The sequence below is a fragment of the Nerophis lumbriciformis genome, linkage group LG21, assembly GCF_033978685.3.
Source record: "Nerophis lumbriciformis linkage group LG21, RoL_Nlum_v2.1, whole genome shotgun sequence".
Classification (NCBI taxonomy): Eukaryota; Metazoa; Chordata; class Actinopteri; order Syngnathiformes; family Syngnathidae; genus Nerophis; species Nerophis lumbriciformis.
The window spans coordinates 27519099-27542526 of NC_084568.2; the positions used below are offsets into that span (position 1 = coordinate 27519099).

A 23428-nucleotide genomic window follows, 5' to 3' on the forward strand; every position below is an offset into this window, starting at 1 on the left:
ACCGAATCACTTCATGAACTGATTCGTTCCTTTCCCAGTTCAGTTGAGCTTCGCCGCGACCATGCCGGTATGAGTGGAACTGGCGCATTCTGTGACTCACTGAACCCTCGACGTCGGTGAACGAGGGGGGGGGGGGGGGGACTGAGCGAACGATTCGTTCACCGCGGATTAACGACATGAATCACTCAGTGAACGACAGAATCAGGACTCGCGAACCTACTGACACAGAGAAGTGACTGTGTCGCGGAGGAGGACGTCACATTGAGGCTCTCGTTCAGTCACTGTGCGCGTCGTTCATTGGGTGCTGAGGGCTTGTGTCGTTCGCGAACTGACACACACCGAGATCTGCCGCTGGGGAAGCTGTTACTGACTGACTCATGATTCGCCGACCTGCACACAGAACTGCTGTTGCAGAAGTGATTCAGGTTCACGTACTGAACTGTGCTGATTGTGGCGCTGTGTCAGTCACTCACTGCCTGGTGTACTGCATGCACAGAGCTGTGTAGGGACTCGCGTTCACCCTATTTGCTGCTTCTCCCGCGAATGTCTGCACTGTACTGTACTACGCACACGCCCCCCCCCCCCCTCCCCCCCTCCTATTTTCTTTTTTTTGTTTTGGGGGGGGGGATTTAGTGAACACATTTTTTGAACGACTCAATTTAAGGAACTGATTCTAGTGATTCAGTACAGTCAAAAGAACTGCCGATCCCATCACTATGCCAGAGTGTTTCGTATCTGCTTGTGCGTACCTCCAGCGTTCCTTTGCCACAGTGTTGTCCACAGCCATTGCCACGTTTTTGTACTTTTTGATCCACGGGAGATTCTTTGTTTGTAAACTTTTGTCAGGTAAGATTAGCTTCCTAGCATCGCCTCTGTTGGAGCGCTTTTTGTTGTATTTGATATATTCTGTTCTTAGCACCTTTTTCCCTCCTCAGCCGGAGCGTTTTGAGTTATTAATATTTTTTGTTCAGAGGTCAGGTTAGTTCTGTTTTTGATAGCCTGTTTTGTTTTTCTCGTTTTGGACCCCTTCCCTTGTCTGAATAAATATCTGTTTCCGAAATTCTGCATCTTTGTCCAGAGTCCTATTCGGGTCATGACAACATATATATATATATACATCAACTTACGACAAATAACTTTGTTAACAATGTTTTTTTAGTCTGTAACATAAAATAATTAAAATGCATCAGTTTGCCTAAAATAAAAATTAAATCCCTATTTAAACTATAAAACATTTTGACTGACTTGAATTATATGATACTGAAAATGTGGAATTACATTATGGAATGGATTAAGGAAGGAAATCAAACAAAGCACAATAATTCAGTTTAAAAGACTGTTCAAAATACAAGTCTTCACAAAGTACAAAGAAGAACCATTATGATAAACATCTTAAACCTTTTTTTTATGAGATAATGATTATTTATGTATTTGATATTTGTTTACTTACTTATGGTATATGTAATTATTTATAATTTATTCACTGTTCCGTTACAGAGAACAAAGAAATGGGATGAAACTGCTCTATGAAAACGGGTAGGATTAAATAAACACTGCTTTTTCTTTCTCCTTTTCGGACGTGCTGTAATAAAACAACTGGAAGTCTGGAGACAATATATTCCTTTACCAGCCTCTCGAAGCACTACATTATGATGGGGGTGAGTGCAACGGGGCGGTAATCATTGAGGGAGAAGATTGTGGGTTTTTAGGCACTGGAATGATTGTGGCTGTCTTAAAGCATGATGGTACCACAGCCTGGGTCAGCGAGATGTTGAAGATGTCTGTGAGAACCCCAGCCAGCTGGTCTGCACATCCCTTAAGCACCTTGCCCGGAATGTCATCAGGTCCCGGTGCTTTCCGGGGGTTCACTCTCCTCAGGGTTTTCCGGACATCCGCTATGTCCAGGTTGAGCGGCTGCTCATCAGGGCGAGGAATGGATTTTCTCGCCGGAGTGGTGTTAAGTGCCTCAAACCTTGCAAAGTAGTTGTTAAGGTCATCTAGGAAGCTGATACTGTTGACACAGGGACATGGGGCAGCTTTATAGTCTGTGATGACCTGTATACCCTGCCACATTCGTCTAGTGTTTGTGGGGTTCTCGAAGAAGTCCTGCACTATCTGACTGTGAGCACGCTTTGCAACCTTAATAGCACGGTTCAGGTTAGCTCTGGCTGTTTTTATTGCCACCATGTCGCCAGACTTAAAAGCCTTGTTCCGAGCCTTCAGCATTGCACGTACCTCACTATATGTGAGGTACGTGCCCTATTATGCAATACCAACTTTTCTTACCTATTGGTACCTGCTGTTGTATATTTGGGATCTGCATAAATCTCGAACATTTTGAAATCAAACCATGGAGACATTGTGGGGATATTTATAAAACAATCTTGCCTTTCTTCATACTTACGCTAAACTAGTCATTTGAAATTTGCAAAGCCTGTGAGTTTTTTTATGGTAGAAAGTACCCAAAGTGCTTTGCGTGGGTCCGCCACTGTAGTCCTGCACTGTAGTCCTGCAGTGTGGTCAATAAACTCTTTATTTTGCTCTATCCTCTTGTTGTGGGGCAGACTTTCTCATACATTCACATGCATCCTCCGCTTTTGTCATTTTTAATACAAAGTAGCGTATAGTTTGAACTTATATATGGCAGTAGACTCGCTATGGAAGGGCTAAAAATTAAAAACCGGGAAAAGACGTATTTGAAATGGAGCATGGAAATTAGACCGCCCACAAAAAGGTCTGTAAAACATAATCGATGCAACATTTTGACCAAAGGACCACCATTACATCTTATGTAAACAAGAAGAAAGTGTTTAAATGTAGGAAAAAAAATCACAATATATACCCTTTTACTCAAAAGTATCGGTATCATCAGGCTTTGTTATCACTTGGTATCGGGTTGACACCGAAATTGGAAATATCACCCACTACTAAATATGATCCCAATAAAAAATACAAATATGAAAAGTTGTATTAGAATGTACGAGTAAAGTCAACATGTTCGCTGTAATTGTTGATCTCTGCCAAGGCTGCCCTTTCTCAACCGTTCTGTTCATAATTTTAATGGACAGAATTTCTAGACACACATGAGCCATAGCCGCTGTATCGGACCATCGTGTTGAAGAGAGAACTGGTCCGGAAGGAAAAGCCCTTGATTTACCGGGTGATCGACATTCCTTTGCCCTCACCTATAGGTCACATGCTTTGGGTAGTGACTGGAAAAGAAAGATCATACACTACATGCGGCCGAAATGTGTTTCCCTCTTTGGGTGGCTCACCCATACAGGTAAAACACTCAAAATATCATTTAATCGGCAGACTGGCAGTCAAGTACTGCAGGTACTGCTTGGGATCACTGGCAATATCATCTCCACGGGAGACGTAGTACTGGACATCAAATATAGAGCAATGGTGTGGAATAGGTTTGAACGGAATTACATGCAAAAACATCTGATTCTGCATGCAATCAAAACTTGGACTTGTCGGCTAAAGTATTGAAAACCATAGTATAATGCGCTGAAAAATGAATATCAGAATCTTAATTATATTTATTACTTAATTATATAGTAATTGTGATTTATTATATATTGTATATATTTTATAAAAACATAATATAATATATCAGTATATATTTTATACTGTATATATAGTATGGGGTGGCATGGGGTAGTGGGTAGAGAGGCCGTGCCAGAAACCTGAGGATTGCAGGTTCGTTCCCCGCCTTTTACCGTCCAAATCACTGGCGTTGTGTCCTGCCCCCGGTGCCGCTCACACTGGTGAATGAATGATAGGTGGTGGTCGGAGTGCCGCTCACACTGGTGAATGAATGATAGGTGGTGGTCGGAGTGCCGCTCACACTGGTGAATGAATGATAGGTGGTGGCCGGAGGGGCCGTAGGCGCAAACTGGCAGCCACACTTCCGTCAGTCTACCCCAGGGGAGATGTGGCTATGAAAGTAGCTTACCATCACCAGGTGTGAATGAATGATGGGTTCTCACTTCTCTGTGAAGCGCTTTCAGTGTCTAGAAAAGCGCTATATAAATTTAATCCATTACATATTTGTTATATTTTATATTGCTACTCTTGTACATTTTAGTCTACTTTATACTTTTTTTTTCTCTCTCTCTTTTTGTGCCCTTGTGTGCATTATCCTTTCCATCCTTACCCTTTCCATCCTTTGAAACCGAGGTACTGTGTGGAACAATTTCCCTCGTGAATCAATAAAGTTTGTTTAAGTCTAAGTCTAAGTCTATTTTAGAACAGACAGTTCAACATAATTTATAAGCAATACATCTTACATATTTTATTGTAACAGTAGTTATTCAGTGTTTTATTCATTCTAACTGTATAATGTGTGTTATTATAGTGTTTGGATCCTTCCTATTAAGGGCTGGTTGGTTGGTTGAAGTTTATTTCAAACATATATGCAGTTTCAACATGGTGGATCACATATTTCACATATGAATTGGAGCCACGTAAATTAGGCAATACATCTTACATATTTTATTGTAACAGTAGTTATTCAGTGTTTTAATCATTTTAACTGTATAATGTGTGATATTATAGTGTTTAGATCCTTCATTTTAAGGGTTGGTTGGTTGAGGTTTATTTATTTCAAACATACAGTATATGCAGTTTCAACATGGTGCAAAATGCATCACATATTTCACATATATTACATTTCTTAAGGGCAAGGTCTTCCCAGATTCTTTTATCATGAAGCTGTCTGAATAAAGCGAGGTAACTGGAATTGAACAATAACAATTTATTCTACAAAAAATCCGGCACATTCTCTGAAAATGGTCGCTCTTCACATACGCTTCGCTTGGCGAAGATGTTAAACCAAAAGTTAATTTGGCACACACACACACACACACACACACACACACACACACACACACACACACACACACACACGCACACACACACACACACACACACACACAGTTGGAGTGAGTTACCCAGAACAGTGATAAATACAAAACACATTTGTAAAAACACCTATTTTACTATAAGAAATCACATGTTTGGGACATTTTGCCCGACCTTTTTAGCATATGTGATGAATGATTACTGTAACTTGACAAAATATATTGGCAAATCCATACCAATCGTCATTGTTTACTTTGAAGTGGGCCTATATGTAAGGACCTAAAGAGAAAGTAAAAAATATCCTGTAATCTTTTCAAGAACTGCTCAACAATGATGCTGCAAACTGAAAATATGTATTTTTTTTTTACCACAGTCGGGTAAAGTAACATATCACAGAAGTCAACAATGACATGCAATACAAATTAAAATCTGAGACAAATAAAAAGGTTAAAAAAAAATTCTGAAGATGAATAAAAATTACAGCAAAGAGCAGTGTTTTTCAAACTTTTTTGAGCCAAGGCGCATTTTATTAATTCATTCACCGATTCTGTTCATAACTTTTATGGACAGAATTTGTAGGCGCAGTCAAGGCGTTGAGGGGATCCGGTTTGGTGGCTGCAGGATTAGATCTCTGCTTTTTGCAGATGATGTGGTCCTGATGGCTTCATCTGGCCGGGATCTTCAGCTCTCACTGGATCTGTTCGCAGCTGAGTGTGAAGCGACTGGGATGAGAATCAGCACCTCCAAGTCCGAGTCCATGGTTCTCGCCCGGAAAAGGGTGGAGTGCCATCTCCGGGTTGCGGAGGAGACCCTGCCCCCAAGTGGAAGAGTTCAAGTACCTCGGAGTCTTGTTCACGAGTGAGGGAATAGTGGATCGTAAGATCGACAGGCGGATCGGTGCGGCGTCTTCAGTAATGTGGACGCTGTATCGATCCGTTGTGGTGAAGAAGGAGCTGAGCCGGAAGGTAAAGCTCTCAATTTACCGGTCGATCTACGTTCCCATCCTCACCTATGGTCATGAGCTTTGGGTTATGACCGAAAGGACAAGATCACGGGTACAAGCGGCCGAAATGAGTTTCCTCCGCTGGGTGGCGGGGCTCTCCCTTAGAGATAGGGTGAGAAGCTCTGCCATCCGGGGGAAGCTCATAATAAAGCCACTGCTCCTCCACATCGAGAGGAGCCAGATGAGGTGGTTCGGGCATCTGGTCAGGATGCCACCCGAACGCCGTAGGGAGGTGTTTAGGGCACGTCCGACCGGTAGGAGACCACGGGGAAGACCCAGGACACGTTGGGAAGACTATGTCTCCCGGCTGGCCTGGGAACACCTCGGGATCCCCCGGGAAGAGCTGGACGAAGTGGCTGGGGAGAAGGAAGTCTGGGCTTCCCTGCTTAGGCTACTGCCCCCGCGACCCGACTTCGGATAAGCGGAAGAAGATGGATGGATGGATGAATGGAAAAAATCCAGAGGCACACCACCAGCAGAAAACATAAAAAATGCAGCCGATATTGACAAAAAAAAATCGATCCATCCATCCATCCATTTTCTACCGCTTGTCCCTTTTGGGGTCGCGGGTGGTGCTGGAGCCTATCTCAGCTGCATTCAGGCGGAAGGCGGGGTACACCCTGGACAAGTCGCCACCTCATCACAGGGCCAATATCTCGCAATTGTTGGATATGAATTCAAACCATAACCAACCATGCATCACCATAGCTCTTGTCTCAAAGTACTGCCACGACCTGTCACATCACGCTATGACTTATTTTGAGCTTTTTGGTGTTTTCCTGTGTGTAGTGATTTAGTTCTTGTCTTGTGCTCCTATTTTGGTGGCTTTTCCTTTTTGTTGGTATTTTCCCTGTAGCAGTTTCATGTCTTCCTTCGAGCGCTATTCCCCACACCTGCTTTGTTTTAGTAAACAAGTTGTGCGGACGCTATCCTTCTTTGTGGGGACATTCATCCATCCATCCAACCATTTTCTACCACTTGTCCCTTTCGGGGTCGCGGGGGAGGGGGGCTGGAGCCATTGTTGATTGTATTTGTAATTGTCATGTTCGGATGTACTTTGTGGACGCCATCTCTGCTCCACACGCTGTAAGTCTTTGCTGTCGTTCAGCATTCTGTTTTTGTTTACTTTGCAGCCAAGTCAGTTTTAGTTTTGTTTTGCATAGCCTTGCCTAAGCTTCAATGCCTTTTCTTCGCGGCAATCGCCTTTGGTTTATTTGTGGTTTAAGCTGTCGTCTGCATATTGTGATCACGACAAACCATGTTCCCGACATCGACATCTACGACATTAGCTACTTGCTTCCACCTACTGATATGGAAGAGTATAACATGGTGACTCTGCCGAGCTCTAGACAACACCGACACAACAACGGCACATTATTTGCGGATTATAACTACTGGTTTGCAAAAAATATTTTTAAGCCCAAATAGGTGAAATTACACAATTTCCCACGGCACACCAGACAATATCTCATGGCACACTAGTGTGTCGCGGCACAGTGGTTGAAAAACTAGCATAGAGTCTACACATGCAGACTTAGGCAACAGAAACTCTATGAAAGAACGTACTGAAAAGCCTCAGTTACTGATTCTATGTATCACCTGCTGCCCGTCTAGCTGGATCAGGCCGTAGTATTTTATTTTTACGGAGCAGCGATGAAGAGGTGGGGACTTGTGGAAAGTGCCTCCTGCGAGTGTGGGGACCCAGTCCAGACAGTAGAGCACATAGTCACTAGTTGCCCCAAACACCGGCCACAGAATGGCGAACAAGGTCTGATTGACTTGGACGATGACACGTTGACCTGGCTCGCCTCAACAGAGCTGCGAGTCTAAAGACACACGACAGAAGAAGAAGGCCATAGTATCTCATCCACATCACATGTGCAAGATAGGAAGGTGTGTGTAAAGCATACTTGCCAACCCTCACGAATTTTCCAGGAGACTCCCGAATTTCAGTACCTCTCCCGAAAATCTCCCAGGACAACCATTCTCCCGAATTTCTTCCAATTTCCAGCCTGACAACAAGGCACACCCCCTCCAGGTCCATGCGGACCTGAGTGAGGAGACAGCCTGTCGTCACCATCCGCTTTTTTTCCATATAAACAGCGTGCCGGCCCAGTCACGTTATAACATCTACGGCTTTTGGAAAGTGCACAACTGCGCACACACAACAAGAAGGAGACGAAGCAGAAGAACGAAGAAGAGACAGTCATGGCGACGACGAGTAAGAAGAAGAAGTACGCTTGCAAGTCATCAGAGAGGGTGTTGAGCATGGTTAGAAAGATAGTGACAGAGAATAGAACGAGGATGGACAATTCAACCCTAAACTCACTCCTTTCCTGTAAATTAAATTTCACAGATGCTGCCCATACCCATACTCCTTCAATGGCTGTGCTACTGGCTGCAAAGCATTGCACTTTCAAATGCAACAATGAGTAGAGGAGTGTTATGTGTGTGTATATGTGTAAATAAATGAACACTGAAATTCAAGTATTTAGTTGCCCCAAACATATATATATATATATATATATATAGTGACAGAAAATAGAACGAGGATGGACAATTCAACCCTAAACTCACTCCTTTCCTGTAAATAAAATTTCACAGATGCTGCCCATACCCATACTCCTTCAAAGGCTGTGCTACTGGCTGCAAAGCATTGCACTTTCAAATGCAACAATGAGTAGTGGAGTGTTATGTATGTGTATATGTGTAAATAAATTAATATATATATATATATATATATATATATATATATATCTAGAATTCATTGAAAGTCAAGTTTTTTATTTTATATATATATATATATATATATATATATATATATATATATATATATATATATATATATATATATATATATATATATGAAATACTTGAATTTCAGTGAATTCTAGCTATAAATATACTCCTCACCTTAGCCCCGCCCCCGACCCCGCCCACCTCAACAAACCCCCCCAACCTCCCGAATTCGGAGGTCTCAGGTTGGCAAGTATGATACAGTATGGTGTAAAGCAGGGGTCGGGAACCTTTTTGGCTGAGAGAGCCATGAAAGCCAAATATTTTAAAATATATTTCCGTGAGAGCCATATAATATTTTTTAACACTGAATACAACTAGATGCGTGCATTTTTAAGTAAGACCAACATTTTTAGAGTATAATAAGTCTCTTATTCTTTTTAATAACATTGTTATTCTGAAGCTAACCAATAATAAATAAAATACTTCTTACCATTAATGCGACTTCTTGAACAGGTGCGGTAGAAACGGATGGATGGATTAAAGTGCATGAGAATGTTTTATATTTTGAACGTTATTTTAAACACTGTGATTACCAGCTGAATTATTCATTACTTATCGTGTTAAGCAATGTCAGCTAAGATGTATCTGAGAGCCAGATGCAGTCATCAAAAGAGCCACATATCTGGCTCTATAGAGCCATAGGTTCCCTACCCCTGGTGTAAAGCAATGTGTATAATATTTCGCAAAAACGGAAGCAGAATCTATGCCTAATATTAGGCAAATCTGCACAGTGGTTTTTGCTTACTGTGTGAAAAATAAAAATTTAGTGTGTAAGCATTTGGAGAGAAAAAACTGTAACACGACACTGATATCATTTTGGTGTCGACATTTGTATTGATCCACTAGGCAGTTTCCCGACAAACATGGGCGTGTTTACGACACACCTGTAAGTTAACGTTAACCTGCGCTCATTCGGAGAGTGCCGCGGGATCTTTCACCGCGTTTATTCTCCTTCAAATACACAAATTGGACAAGCGGACAACTTGGAAGGTACACTTGGACGCTAACTAAAAAGTGCTATGCCGTACATGTAGAGCATTGTGTCGCAAACGAGACGCCCAGGTGAGAAGATGAAGATACAACTCCTGCTGCCCCTGACCATCGCCGTGACTGTCGTGTTGGTGGTGGTCATCAAAACTCGCAGAAGTGAGCACGACAAAAAGGACATAGAGAATCGGTTCAAGCGCATCAAGGTGAAGGTGACTCACAGCTTGCTGGCAGGATACCAGGAAGAGAAAATGTCCATTGAGAACCAAGTACTGGAAAGAAACCAGGAAGAGAAGTCGTTGAAGGAGGCAGCCGAGTCAGCAGAAGGGAAAGCACAGAAGGCAAAGGCAGACGTGGAACCATGCCAAGGAGCTGTGGTAAGAATGTTTGAAAAATGACAATAGTAAACATCATCTGTAGGTGCTTTAAAGGGTTGAGTGTGAAACTTCCTCTGTCATGAAATATTAATGATAAGATACATTTCACGTGACTTGTCCTCTGAAATTCAATTACAAAACCCAAAACCAGTGAAGTTGGGATGTTGTGTAAATCGTAAATAAAAGCAGAATACATCCATCCATCTATTTTCCAATCGCTTGTCCCTTTCGGGAACGCTGGGGCCTATCTCAACTGCATTCGGGCGCAAGGCGAGGCAAAAAAGACTTGGTAAGTTGAGGAGTGCTCATCAAACACTTATTTTGGACATCCCACAGGTGAACAGGGTAATTGGGAACAGGTGGGTGCCATGATTGGGTACAAAAGCAGCTTCCATGAAATGCTCAGTCATTCACAAACAAGGATGGGGCAAGGGTCACAACTTTGTGAACAAATGCTTGAGCAAATTGTTCACAAAGTTGAACAATTTCTCAACGAGCTATTGCAAGGAATTTAAGGATTTCACCATCTATGGTCTGTAATATCCTCAAAAGGTTTAGAGAATCTGGAGAAATCACTGCACGTAAGCGGAGGGCCGTGACCTTCGATTGCTCAGACGGTGCTGCATTAAAAACCGACATCAGTGTGTAAAGGATATTGCCACATGGTCTCAGGAACACTTCAGAAAACCACTGTTAGTAACTACAGTTCATCCCTACATCTTTAAGTGCAAGTTAAAACTCTACTATGCAAAGCGAAAGCCATTTATCTACAACACCCAGAAACGCCGCCAGCTCAGCTGGGACCAAGCTTATCTAAGGTAGACTGATGCAAAGTGGAAACATGTTCTGTGGTCTGACGAGTCCACATTTCAAATAGTTTTTCCGGACCAAAGAAGAAAAGAACCATCCGGATTGTAATAGGCGCAACGTTTAAAAGCCAGCATCTGTGATGGTATGGGGGTGTATTAGTGCCCAAGGCATGGGTAACTTACACATCTGTGAATGCACCATTACTGTTGAAAGGTACATACAGGGTTTGGAGCAACATATGTTGCCATCCAATCAACGTCTTTTTATTTTTCTGCTTATTTCAGCATGGCTTCGTAGTAAAAGAGTGCGGGTACTAGACTGGCCTGTCTGCAGTCCTTGCTCTGTCTCCCGTTGAAAATGTGTGGCGCAATATAAAGCGTAATATACGACAACGGAGACCCCGGACTGTTGAACAACTTAAGCTGTACATCAAGCAAGGATTCCACCTGAAAAGCTTCAAAAATTGGTCTCCTCAGTTCTCAAACGTTTACTGAGTGTTGTTCAAAGGAAAGGCCATGTGACACAGTGGTAAAAATGCCCCTGTTCCAACTTTTTTGCAATGTGTGGCTGCCATTAAACTCTAAGTTAATGACTATTTGCAAAAAAAAAACAAGTTTCTCAGTTCGAAAATGAAATATCTTGTCTTTGCAGTGCAGTCAATTGAATATAAGTTGAAAAGGATTTGCAAATAATTGTATTCTGTTTTTATTTACGATTTACATAAAGATAAGCCCCAGCACCCCCCGCGACCCCGAAAGGGACAAGCGGTAGAAAATGGATGGATTGATGTACAACGTGCCAACTTCACTGGTTTTGGGTTTTGTCATTTGTCCCCCCAAAAACAGTAACATTTTAACATGCTCTGGGCTGGCCTTTTATCGACTCCACCTGCTTCAGTATAGTGTGACTATTATTGTAAAGTGCTACGATCCAACTGCCATCCATCCATCCATTTTCTACCGCTTGTCCCTTTCGGGGTCGCTGGAGCTTATCTCAGCTGCCTAACTGCCATTTATTGTTTTAATTAATCAATGACAAATTTGAGTACAAAAAAAACATGACAGAACAGTTGACCGACATAAAGTATTATACACAATGTCCATGAACGAGTTTCTTTTCACAGAAGCACATATTTATATGTACCAAAAACAATGGGGAAGTAATCGTTATGATGAAGTAGGGCTGGGCAATATATCCATATACTCGATATATATCGCGGGTTTGTCTCTGTGCGATATAGAAAATGACTATATTGAGATATTTGATTATACGTTCTCACGCAGTTGCTTTTAGCTGCGGGCATTACACTACAGGAGATTCCCACTCTTTCATGTCTCTCCTTCTCACAGAGATTTAAAAGAAGCGCACCTTCTTACATACAGTACGTCACAAACGTCACGTGTGCAACGTCACACGCTCCCGCGTAGCAGACAGGTAGCGACATGGTAACGTTAGCAGTGATGCTAGCGGAGTGGTGCGGGTGGTAATACGAGAGAGAGAAGGTGCAAATCTGGTAACAAATGAAGGAAGAATTAATTCCCAAGAAAAACAGCACAGGGTCCATCGTCTGGCGGTGGTTTGGCTTCAAGCGGGAAGAGTTGAACAATTATGCGGCAAAAGCGTTGCTGCAAAAAGTAGCACCACTGCTAATGTAGCATCATTTGAAAAGTCACTCGCTAGAGAATGAAGAGTGCTTGAAACTCTGCGTGTCAACATCTCTGTTCGGTGCCACACCAACAAAATGCCAAAGCAAATATTTCCAGATCAACATCGTATGAAAAAAATAATCAACAGAAGGAGATAACGTCCGCAGGAACCTACCACACAGCGAAGGACATACTGTATACTATTTGATTTCCTATTATGCAGCTCATTTTTATTTGACACTTACTGAAATATCTTGTGTGACATCATGCACAAAAGTGCACTTTATTTGTTTTAAACTATTGTAGTTCCGTTCTGTACAAAAAGTGTACTTTAATTTAGTGTTGTTTTGATATGTCATCTTAGTGACATCCTGCACAAAAGTGCACTCATAGCTTGTTTTAAAATGTCTCTGACAATCTTGCACTTTCTGTTTTGAAATTACATGAATGTTTGTGCCACTGCTAAATAACTGTTTAATAAATACAGTTTTGGTAAATTGACTTAGTTGTGATTTCCCTCTCTGCATGAAAATTTAAAATAAGCATTTATAAAAAAGCATACATAAAATACATGTATTTTTCCGAGTATAAGTCGCACCGGAGTATAAGTCGCACCTGCCAAAAATGCATAAAAAAGAAGGAAAAAAACATATATAAGTTGCACTGGCCCGGCCTGGCCAAACTATGAAAAAAACTGCGACTTATAGTCCGAAAAATATGGTATTAATGAAGTATGAACAAGAATTTTAATGTAGACACATAGAATCATCATACTGCTGTGATTATATGCATCAAGTGTTCATTCAAGGCTAAGGCAAAATATCGAGATGTATATCGTGCATCGTGACGTGGCCTAAAAATATTGAGATATTACAAACCCCGTTTCCATATGAGTTGGGAAATTGTGTTAGATGTAAATATAAACGGAATACAATGATTTGCAAATCATTTTCAACCCATATTCAGTTGAATATGCTACAAAGACAACATATTTGATGTTCAAACTTTTTTTTTTTTGCAAATAATCATTAACTTTAGAATTTGATGCCAGCAACACGTGACAAAGAAGTTGGGAAAGGTGGCAATACATACTGATAAAGTTGAGGAATGCTCATCAAACACTTATTTGGAACATCCCACAGGTGAACAGGCAAATTGGGAACAGGTGGGTGCCATGATTGGGTATAAAAGTAGATTCCATGTAATGCTCAGTCATTCACAAACAAGGATGGGCGAGGGTCACCACTTCGTCAACAAATGTGTGAGCAAATTGTTGAACCGTTTAAGAAAAACCTTTCTCAACCAGCTATTGCAAGGAATTTAGGGATTTCACCATCTACGGTCCGTAATATCATCAAAGGGTTCAGAGAATCTGGAGAAATCACTGCACGAAAGCAGCTAAGCCCGTGACCTTCGATCCTTCAGGCTGTACTGCATCAAGTGTTTGATGAGCATTCCTCAACTTTATCAGTATTTATTGCCACCTTTCCCAACTTCTTTGTCACGTGTTGCTGGCATCAAATTCTAAAGTTAATGATTATTTGCAACAAAAAAAAAGTTTATCAGTTTGAACATCAAATATGTTGTCTTTGTAGCATATTCAACTGAATATGGGTTGAATATGAAATCACTGCACGTAAGCAGCTAAGCCCGTGACCTTCGATCCCTCAGGCTGTACTGCATCAACAAGCGACATCAGTGTGTAAAGGATATCACCACATGGGCCAGGAACACTTTAGAAACCCACTGTCAGTAACTACAGTTGGTCGCTACATCTGTAAGTGCAGGTTAAAACTCTCCTATGCAAGGCGAAAACCATTTATCAACAACACCCAGAAACGCAGTCGGCTTCGCTGGGCCTGAGCTCATCTAAAATGGACTGATACAAAGTGGAAAAGAGTTCTGTGGTCTGACGAGTCCACATTTCAAATTGTTTTTGGAAACTGTGGACGTTGTGTCCTCCGGACCAAAGAGTTAAAGAAGCATCCGGATTGTTATAGGCGCGAAGTTGAAAAGCCAGCATCTGTGATGGTATGGGGGTGTATTAGTGCCCAAGACATGGGTAACTTGCACATCTGTGAAGGCGCCATTAATGCTGAAAGGTACATACAGATTTTGGAGCAACATATGTTGCCATCCAAGCGACGTTACCATGGACGCCCCTGCTTATTTCAGCAAGACAATGCCAAGCCACGTGTTACATCAACGTGGCTTCATAGTAAAAGAGTGCGGGTACTAGACTGGCCTGCCTGTAGTCCAGACCTGTCTCCCATTGAAAATGTGTGGCGCATTATGAAGCCTAAAATACCACAACGGAGACCCCCGGACTGTTGAACAACTTAAGCTGTACATCAAGCAAGAATGGGGAAGAATTCCTCCTGAGAATCTTCAAAAATGTGTCTCCGAGTGTTGTTAAAAGGAAAGGCCATGTAAAACAGTGGTGAACATGCCCTTTCCCAACTACTTTGGCACGTGTTGCAGCCATGAAATTCTAAGTTAATTATTATTTGCAAAAAAAAAAAAAAAGTTTATGAGTTTGAACATCAAATATCTTGTCTTTGTAGTGCATTCAATTGAATATGGGTTGAAAAGGATTTGCAAATCATTGTATTCCGTTTATATTTACATCTAACACAATTTCCCAACTCATATGGAAACGGGGTTTGTAATAAAAGGCCATATCGCCCAGCCCTATGATGAAGCAAATAATGATATTGTATCAATACTGTGTGAAAACAATGCGTCTCTGTTCTTGGCACTGATAAAAAGAACAAATGTCATGATTTTCCTCTTCTTTTTCCCTGCAGAAAACACTAAATGATGAGGCGACGGCACTACAGACGGAATTCAGTAATCTGCAAGGTAAGTAAAATAATGTCACTTCTAAGCTTACACTGTAGTATTTGATAGTCACTCTGATACTCATATCATGTAACCTCCAGTCAGCTCCCTGGGTTGAAACATTTTTTTAATTCAGTAGTCCATCAGGATACAAGTTTCTGTGACACAGCTCCTACCTCAAAAAACTCTTGTTTGCAGAATAGAATAGGGTGCAACAGAATGATGCAACTCCCTGTAGACCATGTGACTTATGGAAGATTCTGTAATTTTAAGAGGGACGGATGGAAAATCTAGGTACGCGACCTAAGTGTGAATTTTAAATAAAGAGTTTTTCCTGTATTATTTTATTTTGAAAGAAAATACACTTAGTTGCTGTATTCACGTTTCGGTAGATTAGGGGTATCCCAACTTTTTTCAGTGATGGCTGCACACTGAAAAAATCAAAGGATGCGGTGGCCATTTTGATATTTTTCCTTTTCAAAACCAACACAATATACTGTAGAGACTTTGAAAATCATTTTACAGCCTGCATGTCAGCTTTGTGTTATTAGCGTTTAAAAAAATAAAAAATACAAACTCTAATGATATTACACCCGTTTGTTCCATTATTCCACTTTTAATGATTTTTTTTTTGTAATTGTTTTTTTTAATCATTTTAATTTAAAAAATTAGAATTTTTCGGCGTACCTTTAAAAAACAACAAAAAAACAACATTATTTTCCGAAGATGTCTCTTGTGGGCAGCGGTATAGTGGGACAAACATTTTGCCTCGGAGTTTTCAGTCCCACCGCATTCCCAGAAAGCCCTGATTTTTATACTATTTAATTTTCAATTCATAAATGGGAAACAAATTGTTTAATCACTTATTTTTAGTGCAGAATAACAATAATAATACATTTGAATAAATAGAAATATAATAATTACAAATAAAACCAAATGACGGTAGGCTTTATCCAGTGTTCCAGTGTTCAAGATAGTTTAAATACATTATTTAAATTGTATGTATAGAATATGTAATCAGATTAATCTGCAGGACACTTTGCGTGATGGAACTGGCTTTTGAACAGGGTTTCTAAATAGAAACCTTCATATAATGAAGCAAGTTTTTTTCATAAGAAACCGTATAAACATTAATAATAGCTTCCAGCCTCTACAAATGTCCATATTTTAGGTCTGATAAATGCACAATAAAAGTTTGGACACTTTGAGCACAATATAAAAAGCTATACAGTACTGTATATAAAACAAACAAAACAAGGAGGTGATGGATCAACTTTCAATTTAACAACAAAGTCAAAACAACTAGCTGAAATGTCCTCCTTGGCAGCCGCCCTGCCGACACGCACACACACTGGTATTAGCCCCGTGGTGCACTCGCAGTTTGATATCACAAAATTCATTTTTTTAAATAATAAAATAGTCAATCTTCTTGGTGTTTAGTGTAAGAAAGAGGGTGGGAGGAGGAGGCAGTGTCCTGAGTGTTTTAAACCACACATAGCTTGTCCATTGCTTTATTTGGAATGGACACAAAGTAGCACAATAGCTAACAGCGGCACTGCTGTGTGGACTGAACGAGCACCGGAGATCGATCAGCCACCCACAATGGATGTGCTGCTGGGCACAAAATGGCTGCGCTGCAAGGCCCATAATAGGTGAACTAAACATTCCTACACAGAGACAAGGTTCATACAACCAAGCATGTTTTTATTTGGCACATGTTTCGTAAATCAAAAAAAGTTTGTACAATGAGGGTTTCGTAAATCAACGTCCCACTGTACTTTTTTTTTATTTTTTTTTTACTGCTACTACTACTATTGCTGTAATTGTATTATTTATTTAAGCAGGGTGCAATAGTTTTTCATTGTGTTTTACTTTTGTTGCTTTATGTATGTATGCTGAAGTGGCAGCTGTTTGCAGCAGTTTTATGCTCTTTTTAACCTCCTTTGTGTTTTTTAATGTTTCCCTCTTGTTTGTATTTTTACCCTGTGCTACACATAAAGAAAACAATAAAAGATTCTCTATAAACCACCGTGTAAGCTAACTGTAAAAAATATTTTTTGAAGCTATATACAAAATATAAATGATGAAAATGAATAAATAATTAAAAAACTTTCTGACTGCACAATGAGTGGTGGCACTTTTGGGACTTTTGGCCTACTTTTAATACATTTTTGTGGACTTTTTTGAATCTGCACTGCAACCACATAATTTCCCCATTGTGGGATAAATAAGGTTAATCCTATCCTATCCTTCATTTTATCAAGCATTTATACATTTGAAATGTTCTATAGGGCCGCAAATGGCACGGATTAGGTGCAATGGCCCACATGTTGTCTTGAACTAATTGCTCATGTTACTTCCAGGTGAGAACAGCAAAGAGAAGGCCGCATGGACTGCTCAACTAGAATCACAAAACAAACAGCTAGAGAGTCCGAGTGCCATATGTGCTTTTTTGAAGAAAGGGATAGAATCTGCAAGGTATGGTTTCCACTTTCTGCTCATGTTTTCCATCACTAATCCTGGAAACGCTCATTATTCCACCTCATGTTGTCATGTGCATAACAGCATTGCAACATATTAGTGCTAGTATTTATCTGCCTCGGCTCATTGAACTCAGAAAGACAGGAAATCATGGAAAGAAAAAACAGTGATAGCCTCACTAACTAGATACTTTGCAGAAAACTGCAATTACTAGTTTGTTTGCTTTCTCTTGCAGCAAGTTGTGTAGCAGTGAAGGGGTTGTGGAGGCTCCTAAACCAGAGGAAACAAAATCAGGAGAGGCAAAAGCAGAGGAGTCAAAACCAGAAGAGGAAAAAGTAGAGGATTTAAAACCAGAAGAAGCAAAAGCAGAGGAGTCAAAACCAGAAGAAGCAAAAGCAGAGGAGTCAAAACCAGAAGAAAATAAGGTGGTGGCTTCTTAACAGGAAGAACAACAATGTATTGGTCATACACAAAAGGAATCCAACATGCCCAAAGAATGTCACACCTTAAAGTAACACCTCATGTATTTTCATGTGGTGCCTCCACTGACATTACCACAGTAAATATTCAATCTCCACATGTTACTTATTCTTGTGAGATCAATATCATGATTGGGTATAGATACTTCAATACCAAATACAGTGCCTGTTTCAGCCTTGCATATATTTTTGAAATGAAGTAATGGTCAAAATAAATTAGGCTTTTTTGACCAAAAAGTTGTTAAAAATTAGTGAGGTGTCAGATATCAAACTTCTATTTGCTTTGTCACCTATAACAAAAAAAACAAGAATTAAAAAAAGAATAGTTTAGCATATACTGATGCACATTACATTGGGTTCAGCATTTTTATTGCACAAAATGTATCAAAGTGTCCCGGCATTCTTTCATTTTCCAGTATGCGACCCCAAGTGAAAACATTTTGGACAACCCTGATGTAAAAAGTAAGTATCCGCATAAATGTTCACCTTCTTTAAACAGGCTGATCTGAATCAGTTGATGTAGTGTTAGTTTGTCTAAAGGAGATCAACTATTGTTGTTATAAATGAAATGCACAAAATAAATTTGTTGTTGTTGTTGTTTTACACATTCAGTAGATAAACTAATTATACACACTTTTTGTTAATCTGATTTTAATTTTTTTAATTCAGTGTTTTTTTTTTCTTTAAATAAAACAAAATCTGAGAAATTAAGGAGGGATCATTTGTTTGTGGACACAAAGTGCACTACAGTAGCTTGCATCAGATGTGTTTAGATGATGATACTTATGACAATACTTTTTAAAATAATAAATGTAACCTTTTGGTCATGTTTGACTTTGGCCCCGCTTTGCACTGCGTCTGAGTGACTGCATTCAAAAGTGCCCTCAGGCTGACAATTGGCCAATCACAGGCTGTCATTCTGCCCCAATAGGCTGACAAGGTCATCACAGGAGAGGACACAGAGATGCTGGTGGTGGTCACTTGGGTTGCTTACTGTAGTCAGACGGACTTCATAAAGGGGGTAAAATATTTTATATTTAAATGGTAGGTTACGATGCCCTTTACTGCACGAGAAGGACACAGTCCTATTTATGTTTGGGAGAGGGTGAACACACCAAAGTAAAACATTTCATAAATCAGAAAAAAAACGTCAGAATAAAAACTTGCATTCATCATTTTTCTTTTACAGCATGTGGTGACCATTCGCTGACTCAAATGACAGGAAACAAAGCTTTATATTGAGTAAAATAAAAACATAGATACATATTAAGACAGTGTGTTGAGACACGTCAGTGTTAAGATGTTTTTTTTGTTACGGTTACGCATCATCAGTAAAAACAAGTTTAACATGTACTACTACATTCCCAAGCAAAGTGTGTGCGCTTCTATTAATACTGTAAAAACAGCACTTTAGAATGTGAAGTAGGATTTAATATATATAAAAAATATGAATATACATAACAAATATATACATAACTATATACATATACTGTATACATATATTTACACTCATAGTGCTGTCAAATGAGTACATTTTTTAAAACTTGATTAATCACACTTCTGAATTTGGATTAATCATAGGTTATTACTCGCTTGCATAATTTAAATTAACTTAAAAAAGACCCTAATATTTATTTACAAACACAGTTTTATGGACAAAAGAAAGAGGGAGATAGAGATAAGTTATAAGTATACAGCTGCAACATGAGAGAAACACATGTATCCACTTATTTATTACACTTCAAATATCCTTAACCTGATAGTGTAAGAGTATTTTTACTTTATTTTAACTGGTGTAATAATGTATTATTGATTGAATCATTGTTAGGGTGACCACAATTTATTTTTTCAGCCTCTCAAAAAACTAAAACCCCAATTAAAAATACAATCTAATAATACAATAAATTTATGATTTATTACTAGTTTTGTAATTTCAATACATATCATGTTGAGTTGAAACATGCATACAAAGTTACACTGAAGTCAATTACACAATTTAACATGTCCAAAAAAGGAGTAGGAAGAAGCAGAGCTAATTTAACCCTATACCCTTGGGGACACCATGTTCATTTGTTCACTTCGTGTGTTTGACATTTATCGGGTTACTATCCTTTCAATGCGGTGGCGGGCTGTGAAGTTGCCAAGTAGCAGATTGGAACCAAAGCAGAAAGGCAGAGTGTGCTCAATAAAATAAATTTTTATTTTGACAGCACTAGGGTAGTAAACATAAAACAATGGCACAAGAGCAGTGGTTCTTAACCTTGTTGGAGGTACCGAACCCCACCAGTTCCATATGCGCATTCACTGAAATTTAAAAAAATGTTTTTTTCAAATTCAAGAAAAAGTCATATGTTTTTTTACTGGTGCACAAAATAATCCGTGCATGAACATCACCTTGTTCAAAGAACAAAATCAACACAGTGCATGAATTCACAACAAATTACACACCTTACACACATTACCATGAATTGATTAACGTGGACCCCGACTTAAACAAGTTGAAAAACGTATTCGGGTGTTACCATTTTGTGGTCAATTTTACGGAATATGTACTGTACTGTGTAAACTGTACTGTTTCATATAATGTATTCTCTTCCTTTGCAGTTTGCAATCGGCTAGTAAAAGTTTCAATCAATCAATCAAAAAAACCTGCTAATCAGATGGAAAATTAGAGGGAACATTGTTTGGGTTATCCATACTACGCTGATAGGGAGAAGTTTTTATTTACACGATAAGTCGGATGTCTCTTCACCATACTTGCCAACCTTGAGACCTCCGATTTCGGGAGGTGGGGTGTGGGGGCGTGGTCGGGGTGGGGCGGGGACGTGGTTGGGGGCGTGGCTAAGAGGGGAGGAGTATATTTACAGCTAGAATTCACCAAGTCAAGTATTTCATATATAAATATATATATATATATATATATATATATATATATATATATATATATATATATATATATATAGTAAAATAAATAAATATATATATATATATATATATAGCTAGAATTCAAGTATTTTCTTATATATATATATATATATATATATATATATATATATATATATATATATATATATATATATATATATCTCGACAGGGACAGTGCATGTGGATCACATGTTACCATGGCGAGAAAACATGGAGAGACTGGAATGTAATAGAGTGATCTATGTTTGTCTGTTGCCATCTCCTGGTGAATGTTGGCTATAGCGTACTGTGGTTACTTTTTGGTTGGCCAACGATTTATGTGGTTTTGCGCACCTGATGTCAAGTGTGTGAGTCTGTTCTGAAGTCTACAGTAAAGAGACGTACTTCATCCCCTCGCCTGTTTATTGCCTCCAACTCAATATATTACAACAACATTGCTCCATGCGGACCTGGAGGGGGCGTGGCCTCCAGGTCCGCCTGAATTTCGGGAGATTTTCGAGAGAAAATGTGTCCCGGGAGGTTTTCGGGAGAGGCGCTGAATTTCGGGAGTCTCCCGGAAAATCCGGGAGGGTTGGCAAGTATGCTCTTCACCTCCGTGTACAGAGGCTCCGCCGAACCCCTGAGGCCGACTCACCGAACCCCAAGGGTTCGATCGAACCCAGGTTAAGAACCACTGCACCAGAGGGAAACAACTAGTGCCACGAAAAAAATGTCCAAAAGGTGAAAAAGTAGCAAAGTAACAAACTAAAAAGGGGGCAGGCAAGAAACAGAGCAAAAAGGAAAGAAAACTAGCAAATTAAAAGTAATACCAACTGAAAGTCCAACAGTGAATGGTCTGGTGAGCCGGAGTGGTCTGGTGTGCATGGAAGGACACAAGAAATAACCAGCAATGATGGATAGGTGTGAGCAATCTGTACAAGTAGCTGTGGGGATGATTGTGATCAGGTGTGCTCTGTGTCTCAAACCCTCCTCCCACAACAAGCCACTAGAGGGAAACAATGCAGAGCCAGGAAAAGCAGACGGTACAGGAATGTAACACTGTACCGACCCCCCCAACAGACGCCACCTGGCGGCTTCTCCGGAAACCGAAGGTAAAATTCGGAAAGGAGAGAAGGGTCCAGGATGAGTGACCGAGAGATCAGGACCGTTCCTCGGGCCCGCACCCCTCACAGTCCACCAAAAACTAAAAACCCCTGCCCCTTCTTCTCACTTCTAAAATTTCCTTTACCGTGAATGCGGGATGGCCGACAATCAGCCTAGGAGGAGGAGGAAGCACAGCAGGAGGGCTCAAATTGCACGCGGCCACAGGTTTAAGGAGAGAAACGGGAACACAGGGTGTATCTTGAGGTAATCTGGAAGGTGAAGCTGGAAAGACATGGGACAGATTATGCGTTCAATACGGTATGAACCAATGAATCTGGGTTGCAACTTGTGTGAGTCTGATCGGAGAGGTAAGTCTTTTGTCGACAACCACACTTCTTGTGACAGTAGTTGGGAGCTGGGATGCGGAGACGTTTGCCAGGTGTTGGTTGCGCTCTGAGGTGCGTGTTAATCAGTGACGTGCGGTGAGGTTCATGGCTGGTGAGGCACTGACTTCATCACAGTCAGATTTACAAACATATGAACCCTAAAGAGTATCTTATTCACCATTTGATTGGCAGCAGTTAACGGGTTATGTTTAAAAGCTCATACCAGCATTCTTTCCTGCTTGGCACTCAGCATCAAGGGTTGGAATTGGGGGTTAAATCACCAAAAATGATTCCTGGGCGCGGCGCCGCTGCTGCCCACTGCTCCCCTCACCTCCCAGGGTGTGAGCAAGGGGATGGGTCAAATGCAGAGGACAAATTTCACCACACCTAGTGTGTGTGACAATCATTGGTACTTTAACTTAACTTTAACTTTACACATACAAACTGTAGCACACAAAAAAGCACATTTAATTAAAAAAACGTTATTATGGTCTTACCTTTACTTATAAATGAAGTCCATGCGTCGCTCCTTTTGAACAAAAGCATCGATAACTTGTTTATAGAAATCTTCCTTATCTTTCTTCAGTTTTAAAAGTCTCTCTGTCTCGATGGAGATCTTCCTTTAAGTATTACCTCCTGCTTCGATTGAAAGTCCAGTTTAGAAAACTGTTTTATTTTAGATATGTAATCCTCCATGTTAATAGTCCTGGCAAGAGGAAAAAATAAACGATTGTTGCTAACT

General features: G+C 40.2%; 1 protein-coding gene across 1 annotated transcript; it reads left to right on the forward strand.

Annotated features, from left to right (window-relative positions):
• Positions 1-9545: 9545 nt before the first annotated feature.
• Positions 9546-19003, forward strand: LOC140679692 (uncharacterized). Its single transcript, XM_072915642.1, has 4 exons — positions 9546-10035; positions 15299-15353; positions 17696-17810; positions 18049-19003. The coding sequence occupies exons 1-4, from the start codon at positions 9742-9744 to the stop codon at positions 18251-18253; spliced, it is 669 nt and encodes a 222-aa protein (XP_072771743.1). The 5' UTR covers positions 9546-9741; the 3' UTR covers positions 18254-19003.
• The last annotated feature ends 4425 nt before the right edge of the window (positions 19004-23428 follow it).

Excerpts from the sequence above, each read along its gene's own strand:
- LOC140679692 (XM_072915642.1), top strand. The coding sequence starts at position 9,742 with ATGAAGATACAACTCCTGCTGCCCCTGACCATCGCCGTGACTGTCGTG. Across the intron at positions 15,354-17,695 it reads GGAATTCAGTAATCTGCAAG|GTGAGAACAGCAAAGAGAAG; the intron begins GTAAGTAAAATA and ends TGTTACTTCCAG. Across the intron at positions 17,811-18,048 it reads AAAGGGATAGAATCTGCAAG|CAAGTTGTGTAGCAGTGAAG; the intron begins GTATGGTTTCCA and ends TTTCTCTTGCAG.